The sequence below is a fragment of the Aptenodytes patagonicus genome, chromosome 6 (assembly GCF_965638725.1).
Source record: "Aptenodytes patagonicus chromosome 6, bAptPat1.pri.cur, whole genome shotgun sequence".
Lineage (NCBI taxonomy): Eukaryota > Metazoa > Chordata > Aves > Sphenisciformes > Spheniscidae > Aptenodytes > Aptenodytes patagonicus.
This window is the reverse complement of record NC_134954.1, coordinates 57,253,973-57,275,704: the sequence shown is the minus strand read 5'-3', so window position 1 is coordinate 57,275,704 and position 21,732 is coordinate 57,253,973. Positions and strand designations below refer to the sequence as shown.

The window sequence follows — 21,732 nt, the reverse complement described above, 5'->3', positions numbered from 1 at the left end:
TTGGTCTCCAGTGGCCACCACCAAAACACCTTGCCAGGTCCCATTGCCTCTCTGTGCATCCTGCTGGTTTAATGGTGTCTGAAACGTCCAGGAGCGTGTCCATGAGCTGGGCTTGGCTTTGGTATAAACTGGAGCGGGCAGAAGTGAGGGTAGGGCATAGCCTTAAGCTTTGTTGTTTACTAAGAGACTAAGAACAACAACTTAGGAAGGATAGACAACCGCTAACAACGTACCATCAATCTAGTCAGGAAAAAAAATTGACTGGGTGTAACACTCAGAACAAGCATATACATTGCAGAAATTCTAGGGCATAATGTGTACCCGGTGCTGACATGACTTCACAGGTTGGGAAGGGGTGTGCCTTTGCACCTCGTACACTCCTTCTCTGCAGAGGTGATCTTTTTTTCCAGCCACGCATACACATTTAGACTTAGAAATCCTACAGCTAATGGAAACATTTACCGCGCTCATTAGAGAATACGCACACAGAGAAACCCAAAGGAATTTTACTTTGCCTCTTTAACCAATTTCTTGTCAGGTGGAATAATTTTTGCATTAGATATCTTACTTTGTATTCAATAAAAATGCATAGACATTTATGGGTTTTGTTCTCTTCAATATTTTGTTTTGTGGTAAATCTGATACACAGTCGGTCTCACATTTGAGGTTTTAAGAACCAGGATTTAAGAAAGTCTGGAAGCCAGAGCTCCCATTGGCTTCACACAGCGGTAGAATCTGTATTCATTACTTATATAATTATATTTTATATTATATCCACACACACATAAGGGTAGGCACCAGGGAACAACTTGTTAAAATTTCTGCTCTCTTCTCTGAATTTTCTGCTCTAAGACAATCGAAAAAGAGAAAATATTTTTCCTTTGCATCTTTCCATGCCCAAATTGAAAATTTGTTAACAAGCACGAGGAATGAAATTAGATTGATAAAACCCAATGATCTTTAGTCAATACTCATTTCAGGTAGGAGGAGAATAACATTTGCTGGCGGATTGTTTTCCTGTGAAAGGACTGGGCACGTTTGTGAGAATAGCGTCATTTCTCCGCAGGGAAATTCTGTTTGCTAACATGAGGCTGAATTTATCATCAGATGCAAATGTGCAGTCAAAAAACTTAAATGCTTTAATTGCAGTAGAGTAGATGCTCTGACTATGAGTCACTGAAAGGCTCTAATGACTTTCTAACCAGTGGGAATGACTTGCCACGGGTGCTATTAGACCAGTCAGGCCAGGTATCTTGGCCTTTGATATGGAGAAAGGCAGGAAAGTTCCCAGCTATTCATCTTTCTCCTCCTTTATCTCTTTAGAATCTCAACATGGAAGAACTGAAAATTTAATCTGAATTAATTAAATCAGTTACTGTACAGAAAATCACGTAAACTGAATAAAACTTGTTCAGACACTTTTGTCCTTACTTTGGAATAAAGATTAACTAGATTAAGACCAGCCCAATTCAAAGTGAACGTTGTCTACACAGTTTTCATGTGGATTATCCAGCCCACAATAAATTCCTAGATTTAATTTGGACTTAATTTCCTGAGTGCCACTAGTGGACAAACCCTAAGGGACAGTCCTTCCACAAGCTCTTTTGGGATGCTGACTAATCATCCGCAGTAAATACTATGTTCAGTGACAAGCATCTCTCTGTGATAAAGCTCTGTATCTGCCAGATTCAGAGAACATCGGAAGGGGAATCCAAAACCTGTAGTCTACGGGAAGGAGATGTTGAACTGGTTTCCTGCAGCTGCTGTCCCAGACAGCTTGAAGCAGTCTCTTGCTTGACCGTGGTTCATTTGATTGACGCTTTGTGTGTTGGCTCATGACACATTACCACAGAGGACTTTCCCTCCCTGCAGACACTGGTGGGGGGGAAGTGTGTCAAATGGTTTTGTAACAATTCATTGATTTTAAGGATTTCTAGGACTCTTAGCCTGAACTGTTCTTTTCCTGGTTTGATATAGTTTCAGGCTTAACTTCTCCATCACCTTTGAAATTATTGGGAATTTTTTGTTTGGTTGTTTTTTTCCTGTTTGGATGGGGGTGGGTTTGGGTTTTTTTTTCATATCTGTCCTTTTTCAAATCTACCGTAACCTAAAATAGAAGCAACGGAGAGTTTGTTACATGGTAATTATACTATAATTATAGGTCTGATTTTTAAGTCAGTTGAGAGTTTTAGAGAAAACAAGTTTTAACCTCTCACCTGAGAAGATCAACAGGAGATACAATTTGCCTTTGAACTAGAGTTATTAACTTTGAAACCTGAAGTTGGTGGTACACACTTTTCCAAACACAGGTAACATCCAACTGCTGAACACTAAATAGAAATTTCCTGTTTCTTCATCCATAAGAACTTGGTTTTATTTACACTCCTACCTATTCTAAATGTGGAAACAGTAATGAAAAAACCCACCGTTGAGAAAAGTTACCCTGTGGAAAAAGGCATTTGAAAAAATACATCATGCCTTGAGAACTTCATCTATCTGAATACAGAAATGTCTTGAAATTATTTTAAATTATCTGAAATGATTAAAAATAAATCTAAACTGTAGTGTAAATAGCATGAGGAAGGGAGAGGTTGCAATGAAATTCAGTTTTTGGTTCTCTCTGCTTTTGCATGATAACTGGTAGAAGAGAGAGACTGAGCCAGCTTCAAGAAACGAAGTTCTCATCCACCAAGATCTTTGGAAAGCCAAAGCCTTTGTATTTTTCTACACTACCTGTCATTATTGTGCTTTTGTTGCTGTCTCTCAATATTAGCTGATATGTACGTCAGTGAAAACACGGAAGAAAAGTTTCTAAGCATGAACCATTCCTAAAAACAAACAAACAAACAAACAAACAAACAAACAAACAAAAAGCAAATGTATAGACTTTTGGGGGTAGAATACATTCTAAGTTACATGCCATGAGTATACATTATGCAATTGTATCAGTTTCAGCTTTCACAATCCGCTGTGAAATGCAAGAGAACATGATCTTATTGTGTGCCTGGAGGATACAACAGCCTTAAAATACAGTTCTGTCAAGGGTGCAGAGGAATGTTCTCTTCCTCAGAGCAGGAAATTAGCAGACATCAAAATACACGACTATTCATTAGAGGAAAAAAAAGAGAGGTAACTTGCAGATTAAAGAGAAAATAAGCACTTTGCCATGTAGTTCCAAAAAGATATTACTGCTGTTACACTCACAAAATGAATGGATCTTTAGCTTTAAGCAAGTTGTGCAATTTAGGGATCACTGTATAAAAGAATGCCATATGTAATCAATCAGAGTTCCAGAAATGGGTTGCTTACAGCATTCATCCATTAACTCATTTCCTTGAAAAGTAAAAGGATCACAAATAGAAGAAAATCCAGACTTGTTAAATCTCATGTGCTGTCTTAAAAAAGGAGGGAGAGGAGTTATAAAATAAGCTCTAGGTTATGCCAAAGCATGAGAAATTTGCTAAGATTAATCAAATCATGAAAAAAATGACAAAGACGCATGCTGAAATGGAAAATGAACAATAAAAGTATATTAAAAATGCATTCAGTTTTACAATCTTTATTCAAAGTTAAGCTCTTCCTTTTCTACAGAAACAAGTTGTGGCAAATAGACTAAGATAAAACTTATCCTTTTTTACTTTCAGATTGCGTGTGGTAAGTTTTGTGGGGCAATAATTCCCTTATGCCCACTGCAAAACAAACTTGGACATGTGTATAACGGTGGACAACACATGGAGAGCATTGCACTTAATATCTGAGCCTTGTATCCCAGACTCATTGCCCACTAATTATATTACAAAATGGAGTTGAATGCAGTCTGAATATATACAATACAGGTTATCATGAAACTTTTACAAATCAAATGAAAAGTTATCCACTTAACATACATTACTGAAATTACCATTCTACAGGGTGTAAAAGATACAGCAATACCATAAATTTGCTAATGATTATTCTTTTATTTGGTTTAACTCTTCAGTGAATAGAAGCATTACTATTAAAAATGTTTTGGCCACTCTCAAGGTCCAGCCTCAGGTCAAAACAATATTCATGAAAATAGCAGAAAGACTTTTTCATCCCACTCACCACACGTAAACCCACTCATAATTCAGTGGAGAAACAAAAAGAAAAGAAAATGAACTTTGCTACAAACACTACAAAATAAAAATAACATAGTTAATAAAAAAAGGATGAACACCACTCTTGTTTCTAGGGTGAATGCCAAGTAAGATCTTGAAAGTTCTTGAAATCTCGGGTTTAGTCAAAGTTTATGATCTAAATTAATGCCGTTAAAAGAATGGCTCATATGAACGAGCCTAGTTCTTGGATATCCCTCAATAATAGAGACCTTCCTCACCCAGCCCTTCTATTTCCTCTCTTCTGATGAATTCTTAGTTATTTGAGTGATTTCCATCCTGATGATTTTGAAGGTGCACAGAACATTTATAGTACAGTCAGTCACAGCAGGGAAATGGAAAAAACATACATGCCTGATTTCTGTACATCTTTGATGATTTGGAGAGAGGTGGCTAGGAGGATTAATTGGACTGTAAACATCATCTACATACCAAATTAGATCTTTGCGGATGATCAGAAGAGGCAAGTGATGGGAAGAGGGTAAGTAGCTTTGTGAAATGAAATCTCCTGTAGGAACAGGGAATGTAGACCACCAAGTGTTTGATATGAAATGTGAACACCACTTTGTTAATAACGTTTGAATACTGAAATGTATTTCAATATTGAAATGGTGACCTACAGAAGGGCTTTCAACACTGATATTGAGCAGCAGAATCAGCCTTCTTAGAAACAGAACTTAAAAGGTATTTGATAAACAGTACAGATTTTTATTGCTTTAAAACTAATAAAAATATTTTCATTTCTTTCAGAGAAAGTTTGTCATTTGATGACTTCTATGTGAAAACAAAAGAGTAACAGATAATTTACGTGGGCTAAATCCAGATTTCCCTAATCCCTTAGGCAATCCTGACCCGAGTGGAATCTGAGGCAGAATCCAGGGGCCAGCTTTGCCTCCCGTGAGTTTATCCATGTGCCAGGGAAACAGGATTTGGTCCCACGTGTAACTTGCACTGACACCTGTGGGAGTCTAGTGGTTGGAAGGGCTGCAGATGCAAGCCTTTGTCTGTGCAGTTTCCCCTATGAGATATGCAGGAATACTGAAAGAGTACAGATGCAAACCTGTAATTAATCTGTTCCAGTTTAATGACAGCCATCATTTCCTTCACACTGCAATCATTTTGTATTTCATAGGTGCTTATAGCATCACTTCCTTTCCAAAGGCATCTGATACTGTTTATTTCTCTTTGCACAGAAATATATACTATAGGTTCTAATCTGCTAATAGACAGTATTAACCAGTTTGTTTAAACAAAACAATCTTTGTAAACCAAAACTAATAGTTTCACTGAAACTAGATCCTCATCTGTAGCCATTGACTCCAGTAGGCTTTGGATCAGGCCCTAAAACAGGCACGGGTCAGAGCTAGCTAATATATCAGTCTCGCATCCAGGAACTGTAGAGGATATAGAGACTGAAGTTGCACAGACTTTGTAAATATTTATTTATTACAAAATGGACATTGAGTTTTTTTAGATCAAATATATGATTTACCAGAGGGAATGTACATAATTATTTGCCTGTGACTGTGTCAATGTACCTTTGATTTCTAAGTCTTCTTTTGTAAGTACATTCATATGTACCTTTTGACCATCTGTTCCAGAGGAAAAGTGATATTAAAAAGTAAAGTAAATTATTGTTAGCTTAAAATAGCCCAATGTTGTAATTTTTTATGCCAGCAAGTTAGCTGATTTTGGTGGGGCTTTTTTTTTCCTAGTGCTGTGCATGATAACAGCATGACAATTTAAGAATTTATGGGGAGTCATTAGTAACTAGCTAAAACTGAGATTTAAAAAACCTCATTAACGTCATGGAAATGAATATGAAGTGGAATCCCTAGATCTATTTGTTGCTTAGGTTTTTTTTTTTTAAATAAAGCCCCAAAATTGCTGAATATATTATTTCACACATGAATAAATGGTTTGGCTGCTGGGCATTGAAAGAACCTCACAATTTTGGATATATCAACAGAAGAGTACTGTCTTTGTGTGTGATACTGAGTCTTTGTGTGTGAACTTTTCCCACATGTAAAGGGCTCCTGCAACAGTTCATGTGATGGTCCAGCATGCGAGGTTTATTTTGAGTGCCTAAACAGGATGTAAATGGTGAAATGGAGTTCTGGTAATCCTCTGGTTTAAAGTTTCTCTACTGGAGTCTCTAATTTACAAATATTTCTCGTTTGCTCTGGATCCTCTCTGCTAGAATTTAAAGGAAAGAGGAAAAAAAAAAAAAAGCAGTCTATGCCTGGAACAGAAAACAACTCTGCAAGTGAGTAAGGGCTTGATTTAGCTTTCCCTGAGATAGCCCCAGGGACTGGGTTCGTAAAGAACAAACGGCAACAAGGACAAGGAAAGAGGGAAACAGGACAAGAAAGAAGAATTAGAGAGGAGGTGTTTCTGTATACCTTAGATACACAGAAGATAGGTAATGACACTACTTGTTTCTGATGAAAAATTATTCCATCACACAGGTGATATGAGGAACCTCTAACCTCAGTAGTTTAAGCAGCATTCATGAAAAAATTATCCTTTTAAATTTAAACCAGCCCGCCAAACAGGCTGGTACAATTACATTCCTAAACACAAATATATGGGATTGTGTGTATGAACAAAGTAGTATACAGCTCATTGTATATACCTAATTTCACAAAAATAGGCTTACATATGATAATTTTTAATCCTCAGTATTAATGAGAAAATTAAAAATATTGTGATGCTACTTTTTTTAAGATGGGGGGCTTTAATATTAAAGGTGGGGTTTTTTTTGATAATTCTATTAACCTTTACCACTAATATGTTATCTATAGTTTTCCCAACACAAGATATATTTTCTCTAACAGAATGATTATGCCACTGCAACGTGCAAACAAATATCACATAATCAGCTGAGAAGAAACAAGTGGTTTTAGATTTCCTGCCAGTAAAACTAAGTTTGTAGTGTTGGAGGTGCTAATAGAAACCTGCAGCCACGGCCCCTTTTTGCTTTTCTTCATTCTTGTAAGTTACATTTTTAAAAGTGGTTGTTGAGCCTCTGTAGAGTGGATTTGTTTCCTAAAATAAACAAACAAAAACAGAAGAAATTGAGTCACGCAGTGTTTAACTCATTTTGCTATCGCTTCAGCTGCAAGCAGATGTAGCTGCACACCGCTGCCTTGAGTGTACCTCTTCAGCAAAGGGATCATTTTGACCCGTGATTCCTGACCCAGTGTTATGATGCAGGTCGTACATGCACCAGCTAGTACCACTCTGCTTCCCAAAGTGCAGGAGAAGATGATTCGTGCTCTACTTTGTGAGAAACTCGGGCCAGACATCTGCCTGGCCCCGCAATTCATTCCCAACAGCGGGCGATGCAGGCTGTCCGTGGAAAAGCTGACACATGTTTCACAAACCTCCTGGGTCAGAGAGGATGTCCTCCTTCTATGGATTTGTCTATAGACATTTTGAATCCATGCAAATGTTTATCATCTAGAATATCTTTGGAAATAAATCCTATGCCTTAACCAAGTGTTGTGTAACGATGTTTTTCGTCTTCTTTGGAGCCTGCTATCTCACTGTGCTTGTGTGGGAAAAGTCAGTGAACAAATGTCCCATCTTCAATTTCCCCAGTCATAATTTTAAAGTCCAATATCACACTCTCCTCCCGCTATTTCTTTTCCCTAGTGAGGACTTGCGGTCTATTCTTTGTGCGGAAGTAATTTCGTACCTTTGATCATTTTAAAATAGCCTTCAGCATCTCGCTTATATTCCAAGCCACTGACATTGAGACCAGTCTATATGAGGCAGCCCAAACCAGACCAGGGTCAGGAACACGATTCCCCTCACATCTGCCTCCCAGATTAGAGTAATGCACATCATCGAACCATACTTTATCAAATATGTCCGATATAATTTGTGGATCAGATGTTGTGGTTGGACCATTCTAAAAAACACAGATAGTGCCTCAGCAGTGAGGTAGGACTTGTCACGGTCCTCCTGCTCGAGCTCCACAGACTACCATGCATTGGCAGAAGGGCAAGTCCCACCCGGGCCTTTTATCCTGGCCTCTCATCGTTCCCTTCCTATCATTTCCTCTTGCCACAGAAAAGAAAATTAAAATGCTTCTGTCAAGTGTATCCTTCCCTTCTCTCTTACCATAGGTAGCTCTCCCAAAGGATTAAGAAAGCATTCTCAAGTGGCCTTCCCTGTAAGTAACTGGTTTTTCCCATCTCAAAAGCTGAAAGGCCGGCAGTGTCCATCCTTGCAGAAATGTTGCAATCACAGGGCTTTGTACAAGAATGGAGACGGGTGAACAGCAGCACATCGCCTGTCCTCCTGACACCCACCAGAAATGCTTACTCAACACGTTTTTTTTCAAAGAGCCTCAGAAGTCTTAAAGCTTTTGCAGAAGAGCAAAAAAGTCAAGGGCAGAAAGGAAAGAAGAAAAGGAAATGTGTTATGAGCTTGCATTAGACATCCGCAAGCTATAGATAGAAGATAAAGCCTGAATTTCTCTGTCCTTTTAGCTACATTTTGGACAGCTTACATTCATTGCTCCTCTGTGTGAGTGGGCTCCCATCATGACAGAGGCCATCAATAATCCCTCTTTTCTAAAACGGGCTCTGTTTCTGGGAAGAGGGGTACACCTCTGATAATTACATAGGCAGCGAACAACTTTGCTAAGATTAATCAAAGGCGAGGTACTAATTAAAAAACAACTCATAAAAAAATGTTACCTACATGCTTTTACATGTGGAAGAAATTAAACCAGGAGATCAAACTCTAGCTATTTTTCATCCCTAAAAAAATCGGGAGTTTACTTTATAGAATACTAAATGTAGTGAAAACCTACCAGTAAAATCTATCAATTTAAAAGAACAAAACCAAGACACAGAATTTTAAAGGCAGTTGTGCATCATGCAACCAAATTAAAGAACCTCATATAAAATCAATGCATTTGACGTACCGTTTGCCATTTAACTTTTGATTTTTCTGCTTCAAACTTGGCCACCTCTTTTCGGTCTTGAACTGACACCAGTAATTTCCATATGCAAAGTAAAACAATGCCAATGAGAAGGATGGCAAGGGTGACACCCACCATTATCATTGGGATATTTGGAAGCTGTGGGCAATCTGTGGAAACAAAATCAATTATGACCATGGATACCCAATCAATACATTTTAGGCAATTAAAAACAGCCAAGAGGCATGCTGGGCTGCGAGCTGTGCATGCCTTTTCCTTCAAGTCCATGTAGTTTTCCTCCTGCTGTCTTGCTAAAGGGTTTGTGAAACTGGCTGAAAAATATTGCATTAAAATGTTAAAAAAATTAATTGCTAACTTCTCCCACTGCTCTTTTACCATGTCGATTAGAAGCTGCTGGATACAGACCCAGATTCTGAAGAGAAAAGTTAGAAAATTATTTTCAGATCAGTGTCAATATAATTCTAAAAAACAGGGCTGAGTTGACAAGATTATGAATTTTACAATGTTACGGCTGAAGCTTCAGTTAACTGGTATTCAGTGTGTTGCAGAGGAAAAGATTCTAGCGAGATTTGTATCAGGGTAAAGTCACCAATGATACTGAGAAAATAGAGGAAACTGCATTTCAGTCATTAAAACAATGAGGAAAAAATCCATTAGACTTGCTGAAAATGTTGGACTGAACAATTTCAAGGAATTTGGCATTTCAAGTTCTGCAATAAATTTTATCATACAATATTTCGGAGAGTCAAAATTGAAACTGAAGTTTTTACTTTGCCAAAACACAAAGAAGTTTGATTATTTTAATATTAAAAAGTATTGCTCATGAAAGTCGGTGAATGCTACTGTTTTACAAAATTTTCTGCTAAACCATGGTTTAAGGACATTGAAAAATTAATTTCAGTCTTATTTGGCTTACGTGACTGTATTTCACAGTACTTTTTTGCTTGATGTCATCTTTTAACTAGTTCTGAGGGGTCTGGTTTGAGCAGTGGGTTAGTGCTCTGGCTACTGGTGCCATCTTGACTTTGGTTCCACAAATGAAATCAACTTCTAGAGCATTTCTGAAGGTCTCATCTCAGTTCATGTTCGCATGCATCGCAACCACCACAGCACAATAGTTTCAAGGCCCAGGAGCAGAACAGCAGATGACAGCGAAGCTGGTTATTGTAGAGTTGTGGGAGAGCCACTACGCAGCGTTTAATGAACTGTGCCTTCCTTAAGATATTTCTTTCACCCTTTTTTTCCCCCAGATCTACTTAAAATGCATAGTAATGTATTTAATAAAGATAAAATCTTACCCTTAAATTCTTGAGTCTTAGGGATGTAGTTTAAAAAGGGATGTGCTGCTTTAATGCTAGCTTTACTACAACCATCTTTGCTGTAATAGTAACCTATACAAAACCAGACTACTGTTCTTATGGTAGAAGCTGCTTTTTTGTGCAGTGAAATCACTTTCATTCTCACATGTATGCTAGAGAAAGGCTACACAAAGGGTCAACAACGTAAATGCCATTTGTGCCGACAGAAGGAGGTTACAAATCTGCATGGCTTTCCCTAAAACGTAACTAACATTTAGCACTGAGACACTGGGTGTGTCAAAAAAAAAAAAAAGGGCATTTTTATTGCCTGGAAACTAAACTGTTTGGCAGCTGAGAAGTGGTATCTGTGTTCTCTCCTGTCCCACATGATTAGGAGCTTTTATGAAAATCGGTAGTGAAACAACAGTAAACAAAGTAATGCTGAATGAAAGGATATAAAGAGATCTGTTGAATATCTGTTAGTTATGCAAAATATTAAAAACTTAATGATACTGCAACATTAAACATAATTATAAATATATTTTAGAATTTCATCAGGTATACCCAATCAGATAGTCTTTTGGATATTTGTTCATCTATGAAATATACGTCATTTCAAAGTGAATTATAGTTTTCTCATATAATGCAAATGACATTTGGTATCATCATCTTAAACTGCACAGGGCTTTAGAAAAATTAACTTGCTCTTGCAGCCCAGGGATCATTCTGCCCATCTTTCATGAAAGGCCACATATTTATTTTACTACCGCATTAAATAAGTACTTGAGGAGGTGCTCTTTTGGCTGGGCAGAGGAGAGCTACAAAGCCAAGGAGGTGCAGTGCTGCTTAAGAGAGCTCAGCTTCCAGATAGCTCACCCTGTCTGTGTTTTTAAATTCATGTAGAAAAAGCAACATTCACTGCTTACCTTTCTGTTCTATGCTATGAATGACTGTTCTTCCCTGGTCATCCATAGCCAGTAGAAATGTGGTTATACATTCATTTTCCCCCCGCAAAGAGCAGGGAATGGATTTATCCTCTGAATAATCTGCAGAGGGAAGGGGAAAAAAGTCATTCATCAGATCAAATGAAACTCAACATGTAGTAACAAGAGAGACCGCTGGCATCATGTTTGTCACAGCCTCGTCTGTGGATGGTAAAGAGTGAAAGACGAAAGCAGAAATACCCTCAGAATTTCTACTAAATTTAATGACTTTTCTTCCAACCCAAGCTTTGTTTTGTTTCTGATTTTTCATTTATATTTCCGAACAACTGATCCGGGTGTTGTCAGTCTGCACTGACCATCTAGTGCACCTTATTAAGCTAGCGTACTGTGAATTTCAATGAATTGGAAGTGCTTCCAAGATGCGTAACCACCAGCTGTCTAGGAAATGTAGTAGTCCCCAATTATAGGACAAAGTAAACAGTATGTTCTCTTTGGTTTACAGCTACTCCTACCACGTCTAGATTATGTTTCAGAAGTAGATATACGTACATCAAACAGCAGTGGATACTGTTAACAGGGCTGCCATTTATTTCTTCCACAATAGCCCTCTCAAAGATTAGCGTGTCCAGTACTGTCACAACAGTAAATACAGATTAATAACAGAAAACTGCGACTCTGGGATCTTTGTAATGTGATTCCAGAGGAAGCAGATAAAAAGTGACCTGAAATGACAGTCTGCCCCCATTTATTTGTCTCTCCATTTAATGTAGATCTGCACAAAAACTTAATGCATTTTTTTTTCCCCAGATGATTCCTAACTGGGAAACCTTTTCTGCTGAGAAAAGTTCATCCAAAGGGAAGAGGGAGACAGGAGGAAGCTGACTGTGAGGGATGATATAAAGCAAATAAGACGATCAAAAATTGAGACCACAGGTCCAGAGCCAGAAATGCCGTAATTTGGAGCGTAACCATTATATAATATTTTTACAGAGCAAAAATATCTGACCTTATAACTGTGTGCAATAATACTGCTGGGGCTGAACATTTATTCTGTTTCCATATAACCCATGATTTGAATAGCACTGGAAATCTGGGTGTGCTTTTCAATACATTTTTAGAAAAACCTCTCAGGTTTTATTTGTAGAGGTAAGAAAAAACAGTAAGCTTCTCAAACATTTCTTAAAAAATAATTGTCACTCTCCATTATTTCTTACCCATTCAAAACTCTGACTGAAATTTCATGGGCAACTGTGCTAAAACTCTTATGACCTCAAACTTTAATATGAAGAGTAATGAAATATAAAGTAGGAATCAGAGAGGAATATGGATTTCAAAGAAACCTATGATACATAAGGAAATAAGTGCTCACTTTTTTTTCTTTTTTTTTTCTTTTCTTTTCATATTGCTTATTATCATAGGGTTTGGTCTTACAGAAAACACTATTAAAGACCATAGAAAATATGAAAGTATTAATAGTTGACTACCCTACAGTCCTTTTCTCTGCTTGTTGTAAAAAGAGAATCACATCTGGTTGGATTTTAATGGAAACATGCTCTTGATTTGTGATAATCTTGTATTTAACCTGTTGCCTGTCCTTGGTGGCAGAGCAATGTGTTATCTATCAAGGTGACAGGCAGAAAAGACTTGCTGATTTAACAAGATTTGCTTTTGTTAGAGGGCCCACAAACTGCAGACTGAATGTACTGAATTAATGGCCCTCATTGCCAGGTCACAATTCCAGTAACACTGTCACAAGTTTTGCAATATTTGTTTTTTCCCAACTCTTTTAAGCAAGCAGATCCAAAGGATATTAGCTTGCTTTTTTTAAATAAAAAAAGAAGGAAAAGGGTAGTTGTTAGCTATCCTGAAGGCAGAGCAAAACTTGCAGGCATAGTCCAAATATCATCCAGAAGGCAGTAACTGCAAATATGTTAGCTATTTTTAAACTGTAATTTTTAATTTAAGACCATAAAAGGGGAGCAGAAATCTGATTATGCGCAAGGATGTAGAAATAAAAGCAAAGATGCCAGTTCAAGCTATTCAGAATCCAGCTTACGCTTACTAGTTTTATTTCTCTGATGTTATTTTTAGGATGAGGGATCACTAAGAGAGACTATTGCATAGATTATTTTCAGTTCATCAGCACAAAAATTTGCCTAGGTAGGTAAACTCTTGTCATTTACATGTGTGCCATTTTCTGCGTTCTGCAGTGAATCATCATACTTTTCCCACTTCTGCCTGCAGCCTAATTCCATTAATTTCAATGGTATTTGAAATCCCTGGAGTCGCACTGGAAGAATTAGGTAACAGTGGCAAGCTGGAGCCTCGAAGTGCGAAAGACTGTTTCCTAACAGATACTTAGATAAAAGATTCAACAACAAAAAATTGACTGCAAATTTAAATTTGCTATGCCCTTTCTTGTTTGTCTTTTGCTCAACAAAATGCTTTTTTTGAACAGTTTCATCTCACTTTGAGTCAGAACAACAGAGCAGCGCTGATACAGAGGTTTATTCAGGCTCCAACATCTACTTCGTTGCTGCACTGGGAATTTGTGTGGTGTCAACGCTACGGGGTAGGAAAAACTCAGTTTCTCCAAGGCAAGTGTAACTGTCCCTGTTGGGCTTGTGGCAGGAGCAGCCTGGTGCCTTGTGGTGGGGTGGTGGCAGGAGCCGCTTTTTAGGAATTGCGATTCCTCCTGGGTAGCAAGTAGAGCAACAAGGGCTCCTCTTACACCCATCTGCTAAAGGGGGGATTAGCCCGAGTTAATAGTCAAATATTAAAAATGGATAAAAATAAATATTCAAAAGCGGTGCCTGCCGTGGAGATAGGCCCAGTAAACATGAAGCCATCAGCACCTCCAGAGCTGCTGTGCCATCCCGTGCCCTGCTGGATCCCCAGGCGGAGAGGCTGCCCGCACCGTGGCCGCCCCAGTGACCCTGCTGCGGGGGAGCAGGAAGAGAAACCCCCGGCACCCACAGAACCGAAGCAGAGGAGGTGAAAGGCACGGCTCGGAGGCTAGAACAGGCATTCCCAGGAAACAGGAAAATGTAAAGCCTATGCTTTTTTTATTGCTCCACAGTTCCAGTCATTGTGTTGCAACGTGCGCATGCAAAAGAGAACGTAAATCTTTAAGTGCTAATATTTTATTTAACCGAGAGCTATTTCTAGTTTTCAAAAAGCCTTGAAGCATTAAAGAAACTGAAATATAAACCAGAAAGAAGCAGTATGCTACCATATGAAGTTGCTCAATAATCTGTCTTAAATATTATGTGGTCGTCTAGTTATACCACTTTCAAAAATTTTTTTGTTTAGGTAATACAGTCTTGATTTTAGGATTTTTTTTGTTGCTATTATCTTCAAGATTTTCTTTTTCCCCTCAGGACTTCTTAATGAGGCTATCTCCATGCCAAAACCAATCCTTTGAGCTATTACACAAGCATTTAAGATGACATACAGTTTGCAACAAGCTTTTTTTTTTTTTTTTTTTGAGGGGTTAGGGTGGGAACAGTAATCCAGCCTTCACTACAGCAGTTGCTGTAAGTGCTGCAAAAAAATTTTAAATCTAAAGAATTAGCTGACAGTCCTAATCAGGGAAGCACAGGACATGAAGAAAAGGAAATAAGCAGGAACAGGAGGTGATGTTGTCACGCTCATATTCCTGTGACCTGTGTGTGTGGGAACACAGCCATACAAGTGACTGTTCCTGCTCTTGATTAGTATCATTATATTTGAAAGTAGAATGTGTTATATATTCCTAGCTACAAATACCTGCCATCTGGCAATAGCAACCTGAAAACTTTACTAACTACACAGATACAATAAAAGTGCTCATATGTTTTTGAAGCTTGTAAAGACATTTTTATATTTATAAACAAATACTGATGTCTAGAAAGGCAAAGCATAATAATAATTTTAATAAAAATACAAAATTAAGATTAGTTTTCCTTACAAGGGCAATATTTGCAACTTTTGACCTCAATATTATGGAGTAATGTCATCAAAAACAAAAGGTGTAGCTTTGTTTGAAAGATGCGTATCAGTGAGATTTATGCATGCGTGCAGCTCTGGATGGGCTTCCAACAGTTTGCAGGCACAATCCTTAGACGTGCACACAGCATTCTGCAGTACAGAATCATAGAATCATAGAATCATTAAGGTTGGAAAAGACCTCTAAGATCATCGAGTCCAACCGTCAACCCAACACCACCATGCCCACTAAACCATGTCCCTAAGCGCCTCATCTACACGTCTTTTAAATACATCCAGGGATGGTGGCTCAACCACTTCCCTGGGCAGCCTCTTCCAATGTTTAACCACTCTTTCAGTAAAGAAATTTTTCCTCACATCCAATCTAAACCTCCCCTGCCGCAACTTGAGGCCATTTCCTCTCGTCCTATCGCTTGTTACTTGGGAGAAGAGACCGACCCCCACCTCGCTACAACCTCCTTTCAGGTAGTTGTAGAGAGCGATGAGGTCTCCCCTCAGCCTCCTTTTCTCCAGGCTAAACAACCCCAGTTCCCTCAGCCGCTCCTCATAAGACTTGTCATCTTAACTTTTACATTTGTCTGATTTAATGCTTATGTTTACATCTGTGGTGTGGATATAATGCACCTATGTCCTGCCTCACCTAACAATTGCATTTTACCATAGGATTGGGGTTAGAGTTGCCATAAGAATAAATACAGACTGCCTGCCGTACAGGCAAGCACCTTCCTCTACAGGAAAGAAAAGGACTTTGACGTAGTATTTCATTTAAAGTTGTATTTTTTTTTCTGAGAGTACTGTTTTATTCAAGGTTAATTCCTATTCCAGAAATTCCCATTGATGAAGGGCAGTTTTGAATTACAACGAGCAACTGAAAGATCTGCTTAGCCTTTAGGATACTAGGAATGTCTCCGTAAAACCTGACAAGAAGCAGAACATCTTTGCCACAGGTTAAAGGGCTGCGTCTAGTTGCCGACTGCAATCAAGAGTCTGCATAAGGACTGGAGTCAGGTTTTGCATCTGTATGGTAAAAGAAGCCATACTGGAACTCATGGTGCAGGCGTGACTTAACCTCAGGGGCTTTCATCAGCCACTGATTTGCAGGGACTGGTATTTATTAAATTCTGTCCTTTCTTACATAGACTGCATAGAAAGTAGGCATGATCCAATGAGTTAATTAACCTGGAGGGGTAATACCAGCCCTGATCTGCATTTCCAGCTTACCACAGAAGAACCGCAGACAGGCAGCAATTGCCTTAGGATCCCTGCCATAATTCCACATCAGAAAAACAAGGCTACTTTCAAATATAAAATTACTGTAAGTGGAAACTATCACTAATCACGCGCACACAGAAAAGGAAGACTGAGTGTACAAACCCTCTGTAGTGCTGATGGTTGCATCAACCAATTTACATTTTTCACTGCATTCTCCTGGTGACTTGTCATCGGAAGCCAAGTGACATTCCACACAGCTCCTGCAGAAAATAATTTAGCGGCTCATCAATCTCTGCCTGTCACAAAGGAACAATATAAAAGCCAGTATGTATGCATCTGCATTTTAAAAAGAAGCTAAACAAAAGGTCTTGTGCTATGGATACAGTAGTTCTCAGAAATACGATAGGTATTGCCACCAAAAAAAAATCCCAACCAAACCCAAAAAACCCCACCTGAATAAATGTACTGTGGATAAGCTCTCTTTTGTCCTCTTTTCTCTCCCAGCTTATTAGCTGCTAGACAGAACCCCAGGCAACATTATTCATGTAGGTCTATCAAAGACATGGGGTTACTCACACATAACATTGATTTTCAAAAATAAATATCCTGAACTAAGCTCACACTACCTACCAGCTGAAGGAATGCCTATCAGATGAACAATATCTGAAATCAACTTCAGAGAGATCAGGCTGGGGCACCTACTATGTCTTCCTTTGTTGAAAGTCTATTGAATAACGTATTAAAACACTATTCAGGTGTCTCTACAGATGTCTCTTGGATGTGATTACTTGTCTCGGGAATTACTTACTTAGATGCTAATTACACTAATGCAATTTACTGGAAAATCATTTACTTTATTTAATGGTGGAATGACAGAAATATTATTTAAAAACACAGAGTCTAAACCAATTCCTTTAGAAGTCTCTGAAAATCTTCCCAGAAATTCAATGAGGATTTTAATAAATCCAGAGTTCGTTCATGGAAAAAGGAAACAATGAACAGATTTAATATATGAACATTTTTGATGTATCAACATTCATCTTGCTGATACATTTTCTTTTACATGCTGATACATGTATCTTTTTGATGTATCAGCAAAATGTATCTTGCTGATTCTTCACGGATAGCTTCAGCCAGATTGAGGGGCTGAGACTCTTGAGAAGTAACCTGAAGGACTGACTGCTTAAAGAACAGGGAAGAGAAGAACTGCAACAACACATCCAAAAAAACCCTGGCCATCTCCTGTTGCATTGAGTTACATATATCCATGGGAATATGCTGAGGCTGCTGAGATTATCTTCATGGGATGGAGATGACCTTACCACTCGCTCTGGAGATGGTGAATAGTAAAAGTGAGCGGGTAATGGGATAGCCTCTATCTCATGGAGACAAAGTCAGTGGTGGTGTTGGTTTTGTCATATTTGCCATGTTTCTCATACCACCACTCTTTTTCTCAGCTGCCGAGCCATTAATCTCAATCCCCTCTGACCTGGTCTTTCAGCTCTCTTGGTTACCCTACCCAGGTATTCCCAATGCTCTCTCTCTTTTGACTTTCCCTGCCCTGTGTTTCAGCAAGGGAAGTGACTGCAACAGAGAGAAAAGATCTAACGCTGCATACAATATACATGTTTTAATACGCTAATCTAATGCCCAACATGTAACTTTATATTTCTTATTCTCTGCCAAATTGGGCAGAGCAAAGCAGCAGCATGGTCCTTCATGTTTAGAGCAATTGCATGCAGAAGCTCTCTTTACTTAAAGCTTTGAACAAACTTTGGCTTGGTTTTGTAGGTCCACTTTAGCACTAACATAAATGACGATTAAATTACATGCCACAGAATAGCTTCTCATCTCAGATATCTTGTAGACTGCAATGACAGGCATGAAAATACAGTGGCGGAGAGCTGGTATGGAAGAGAAACGGGCCTCCACTCTAAACAAGTAGACATGACATTGTCATGAAACATTAATGCAACTTACACTGACTCGGCGCTCAGCAAGCAAAACCAGGGTCATTAATAACACGTATTTTGTGAAGCCTAATTCAACTTCTAGCCTAAATTTCTGCTGAAGCCTGCTCATTTTGGACTGACTTTAGCCCTGCAAGAGCTCACGTAATACAAACATAAGCAAGGGTGTACTTAGGGTGGTCAGCTTTATGTCACACATATTTTTGGTTGCTTTTCCTATCATGCACCGTAGCATACACCACGCATCACAGCAGGAAAGCTACATAAATTTTGTATGCTCAGTGAACAGAAGACACTTCACCATTTACAATCAATTTATCATCGACTTATACATGACATACAGCTACCCACTGATTTCATCCCCAGACTATGACCTAGTTTATCATAGTTCGGCCTCTTTAATTCAGCCAAGATTAACTGAACTTAGACTATGAATTTGCACGTGTGTTAAAGCTTGAGCAGACAGCGTGACCTTATTAATTCATATGCATGAGTGTCCTGGTTTCGGCAGGGATAGAGTTCATTTCCTTCCTAGTAGCTGGTACAGTGCTGTGTTTTGGATTTAGGGTGAGAACAATGTTGATAACACACCGATGTTTTAGTTGCTGCTAGGTAGTGTTTACACCAGTCAAGGACTTTTCAGCTTCCCGTGCTCTACCGACTGAGAATGCTGGAGGTGCACAAGAAGCTGGGAGGGGGCACAGCCAGGACAGCTGACCCAAACTGGCCAAAGGGACATTCCATACCATGTGACGTCATGCTCAGGATATAAAGCTGGGGGAGGAAGAAGGAAGGGGGGGGGACGTTTGGAGTGATGGCGTTTGTCTTCCCAAGTAACCGTTACGCGTGATGGAGCCCTGCTTTCCTGGAGATGGCTGAACACCTGCCTGCCGATGGGAAGGAGTGAATGAATTCCTTGTTTTGCTTTGCTTGCGTGCACGGCTTTTGCTTTACCTATTAAACTGTCTTTATCTCAACCCACCAGTTTTCTCACTTTTACCCTTCCGATTCTCTCTCCCATCCCAGCGGGGGGGAGTGAGTGAGCGGCTGCGTGGTGCTCAGTTGCCGACTGAGGTTAAACCACGACAGTGAGAACGGTAATACAAATACTAAATTTTTCTGTGAGTCCTCATTTTTGCTGTAGCAGCTATGCCGGGATGTTTTCATTCTGTACTGTGGACTGGAAGGAGGTTTGTCTGTTTTTGTCTGATGCTATCATATAAGGCCACCACTCCGATTAGTTGTACAGCCAGGGACAGCAGTGGACGCATGATGTTTTACTTGTGCTGCTTGAAGGTGATTAAATTGTTTTCCATAAAGTTCTTTCATACAAGAGAAATGCTGATAAACGGTTGATGTATGAGTTATGACTACCCCTCTCAAAGGGCAAAGAAGCTCTTGGGTTCTGGTCTGTAAATCCAATTTACAGTAGCGGCAGTAAGCACACTGCTGAGGCAGTATAGGAAATAGATACCTGGACGATACAAACATCAGAGACATAAAACCAGTACATTACCGCCTGGAACTGCAAGGGTCACCGCAGAGAGGGCATTTTTCACACGTTTGGCCTGAAGCCCCCGGATGGGTGCAAGCACACGACCCACAGACGCATTCGCCTCTCCCACTGCACAGCGTCCCATCCTCAGCAATGCAGGCGCTGATGTCAGTTGTGCAATTACAGTATTCACCAGTCCATCCACTGTGGCACATGCATTCCCCACAATCACAGTCACCATTGCCTGGAAAAACATTTATTATACTTCAAATCAGTCTCTTAATAAGAATCTGAATGATGCCCTTTAAAATCATTCTCCTTAATAGCAGGTATTTTTCCCTCTCTAACTCTTCTCACTCTTAAACACCCTTCTTCCTCCCCCAGCATTTTCAGTTTTAAGCCAGAGGATCATATTTTCGCTTAGGCTGGCTGTAAGCCACTGCAGCTCCATTCTCTTCACTGGAGTCCTCCACACAGACCTTATCTCCCAACAGTGCACAACCTAATGGGTAAATCCTCTTTCATTTATAGCAGCGTAATTTCATCTATTCAGCACAATCTCATTGCTGATTCCTGCCAGTTTAATGCTATTCCCATTGTTTCAATAGAATCACTTCTGATTTATAATGGTATAGCCCAGGAAAAAAATTATAAATACAAGTTCTCAAATTCTGATTGCCGCTTACTAAGATAAACAAAGAATCATTGAGGTTACTGGGTTAAAATCATAAAAATATCAGAATTATCCTAAAAGTGATGAATTAAGAGTAATTAATTAAGATGGCTATGCTTTCATAATTGTGTCAGAATGAAATTGTACACTGGCTAACAGCAATGTATGTCAATATTCTTACCTAAACTTCCTTGGAGCTACAATCATCTACAGTCATTAAAAGTCTGACCCAGTAGCTGATACGCTCCAATAAAGCCATGACAACTTAGACTAGCTATGGAGTGGTTAAAGGTGTCTCATTTTTAAATTTGAAAACAGGGTTAAAAATTGTTTCTTGTTTTAAGTCTGAAGATCATTCAGAAATAGTTAATTACACTTCATACAGAATTGATTGCAACTGAATATATGATGGAAATATAGATTCACAAGCTCATAGCTAAGAGTGAGACAATAAAGCTCTAAACTGCAGACACTAAAAATAGCGTCAAGGGACCGTACCTCCACACTGGAGCCCTCTGTGTCTCACACACGAGAAGTCATCGCATTCACAGCGTGGCCCATACACCTTTCCGTACAGGGATGGGTGGCAAACGCACTGCCCGCAGTAGCAGTCGCCTCTCCCGCTGCAGGAGCTCTGCTCTGCCGAGCCCTTGCAGGAGCTGGTGCCGAGGGCGCCCTCGTCGCATTCGCAGCGTGGCCCCACGTACCCCGGGCTGCAGACGCACACCCCACACTCGAACGATCCTTTCCCTTTGTTGCATTTTGGGCTGTTCATCTCGGCCTTTGCCTGACAGTTGCAGCTGCATTGGGGATATAGTTCGATTTCCACCGTGTCACTGAGCCCCACTGGTTTTATCACAATATGCCTTCTGTTTTTTTCACAAGAGGAGAGACTTACGGTCACATTGAAAGAGACCTGGAAGAGAACATGGTGGCTGTTCAGAGCCGCAGCACACGTAGCTCTGCAGGGTACTCTGGAAGCACATGCAGAGGACAGAACAAGAGGTACGTAGATACCGCCTGCTTTTTTGTGACTTGTTTGGAGGAAGATTATTTAATA

General features: G+C 39.4%; 1 protein-coding gene across 6 annotated transcripts in view; it reads right to left on the bottom strand.

The window, feature by feature from the left end:
* Positions 1-3,543: 3,543 nt before the first annotated feature.
* ITGB6 (integrin subunit beta 6) overlaps positions 3,544-21,732 on the bottom strand; it is a 53,000-nt gene continuing 34,811 nt past the window's right edge. For all 6 annotated transcript variants that reach the window (XM_076342783.1, XM_076342782.1, XM_076342781.1 and 3 more), the window contains 6 exons: positions 21,171-21,588; positions 20,021-20,243; positions 16,697-16,794; positions 11,318-11,437; positions 9,076-9,242; positions 3,544-7,184 (listed from right to left, as the gene is read on the bottom strand). In XM_076342783.1, coding sequence (XP_076198898.1) covers positions 7,083-7,184; positions 9,076-9,242; positions 11,318-11,437; positions 16,697-16,794; positions 20,021-20,243; positions 21,171-21,588 — 1,128 coding nt within the window. In that variant the 3' untranslated portion in view covers positions 3,544-7,082. The remainder of the gene's footprint in view (positions 7,185-9,075; positions 9,243-11,317; positions 11,438-16,696; positions 16,795-20,020; positions 20,244-21,170; positions 21,589-21,732) is intronic.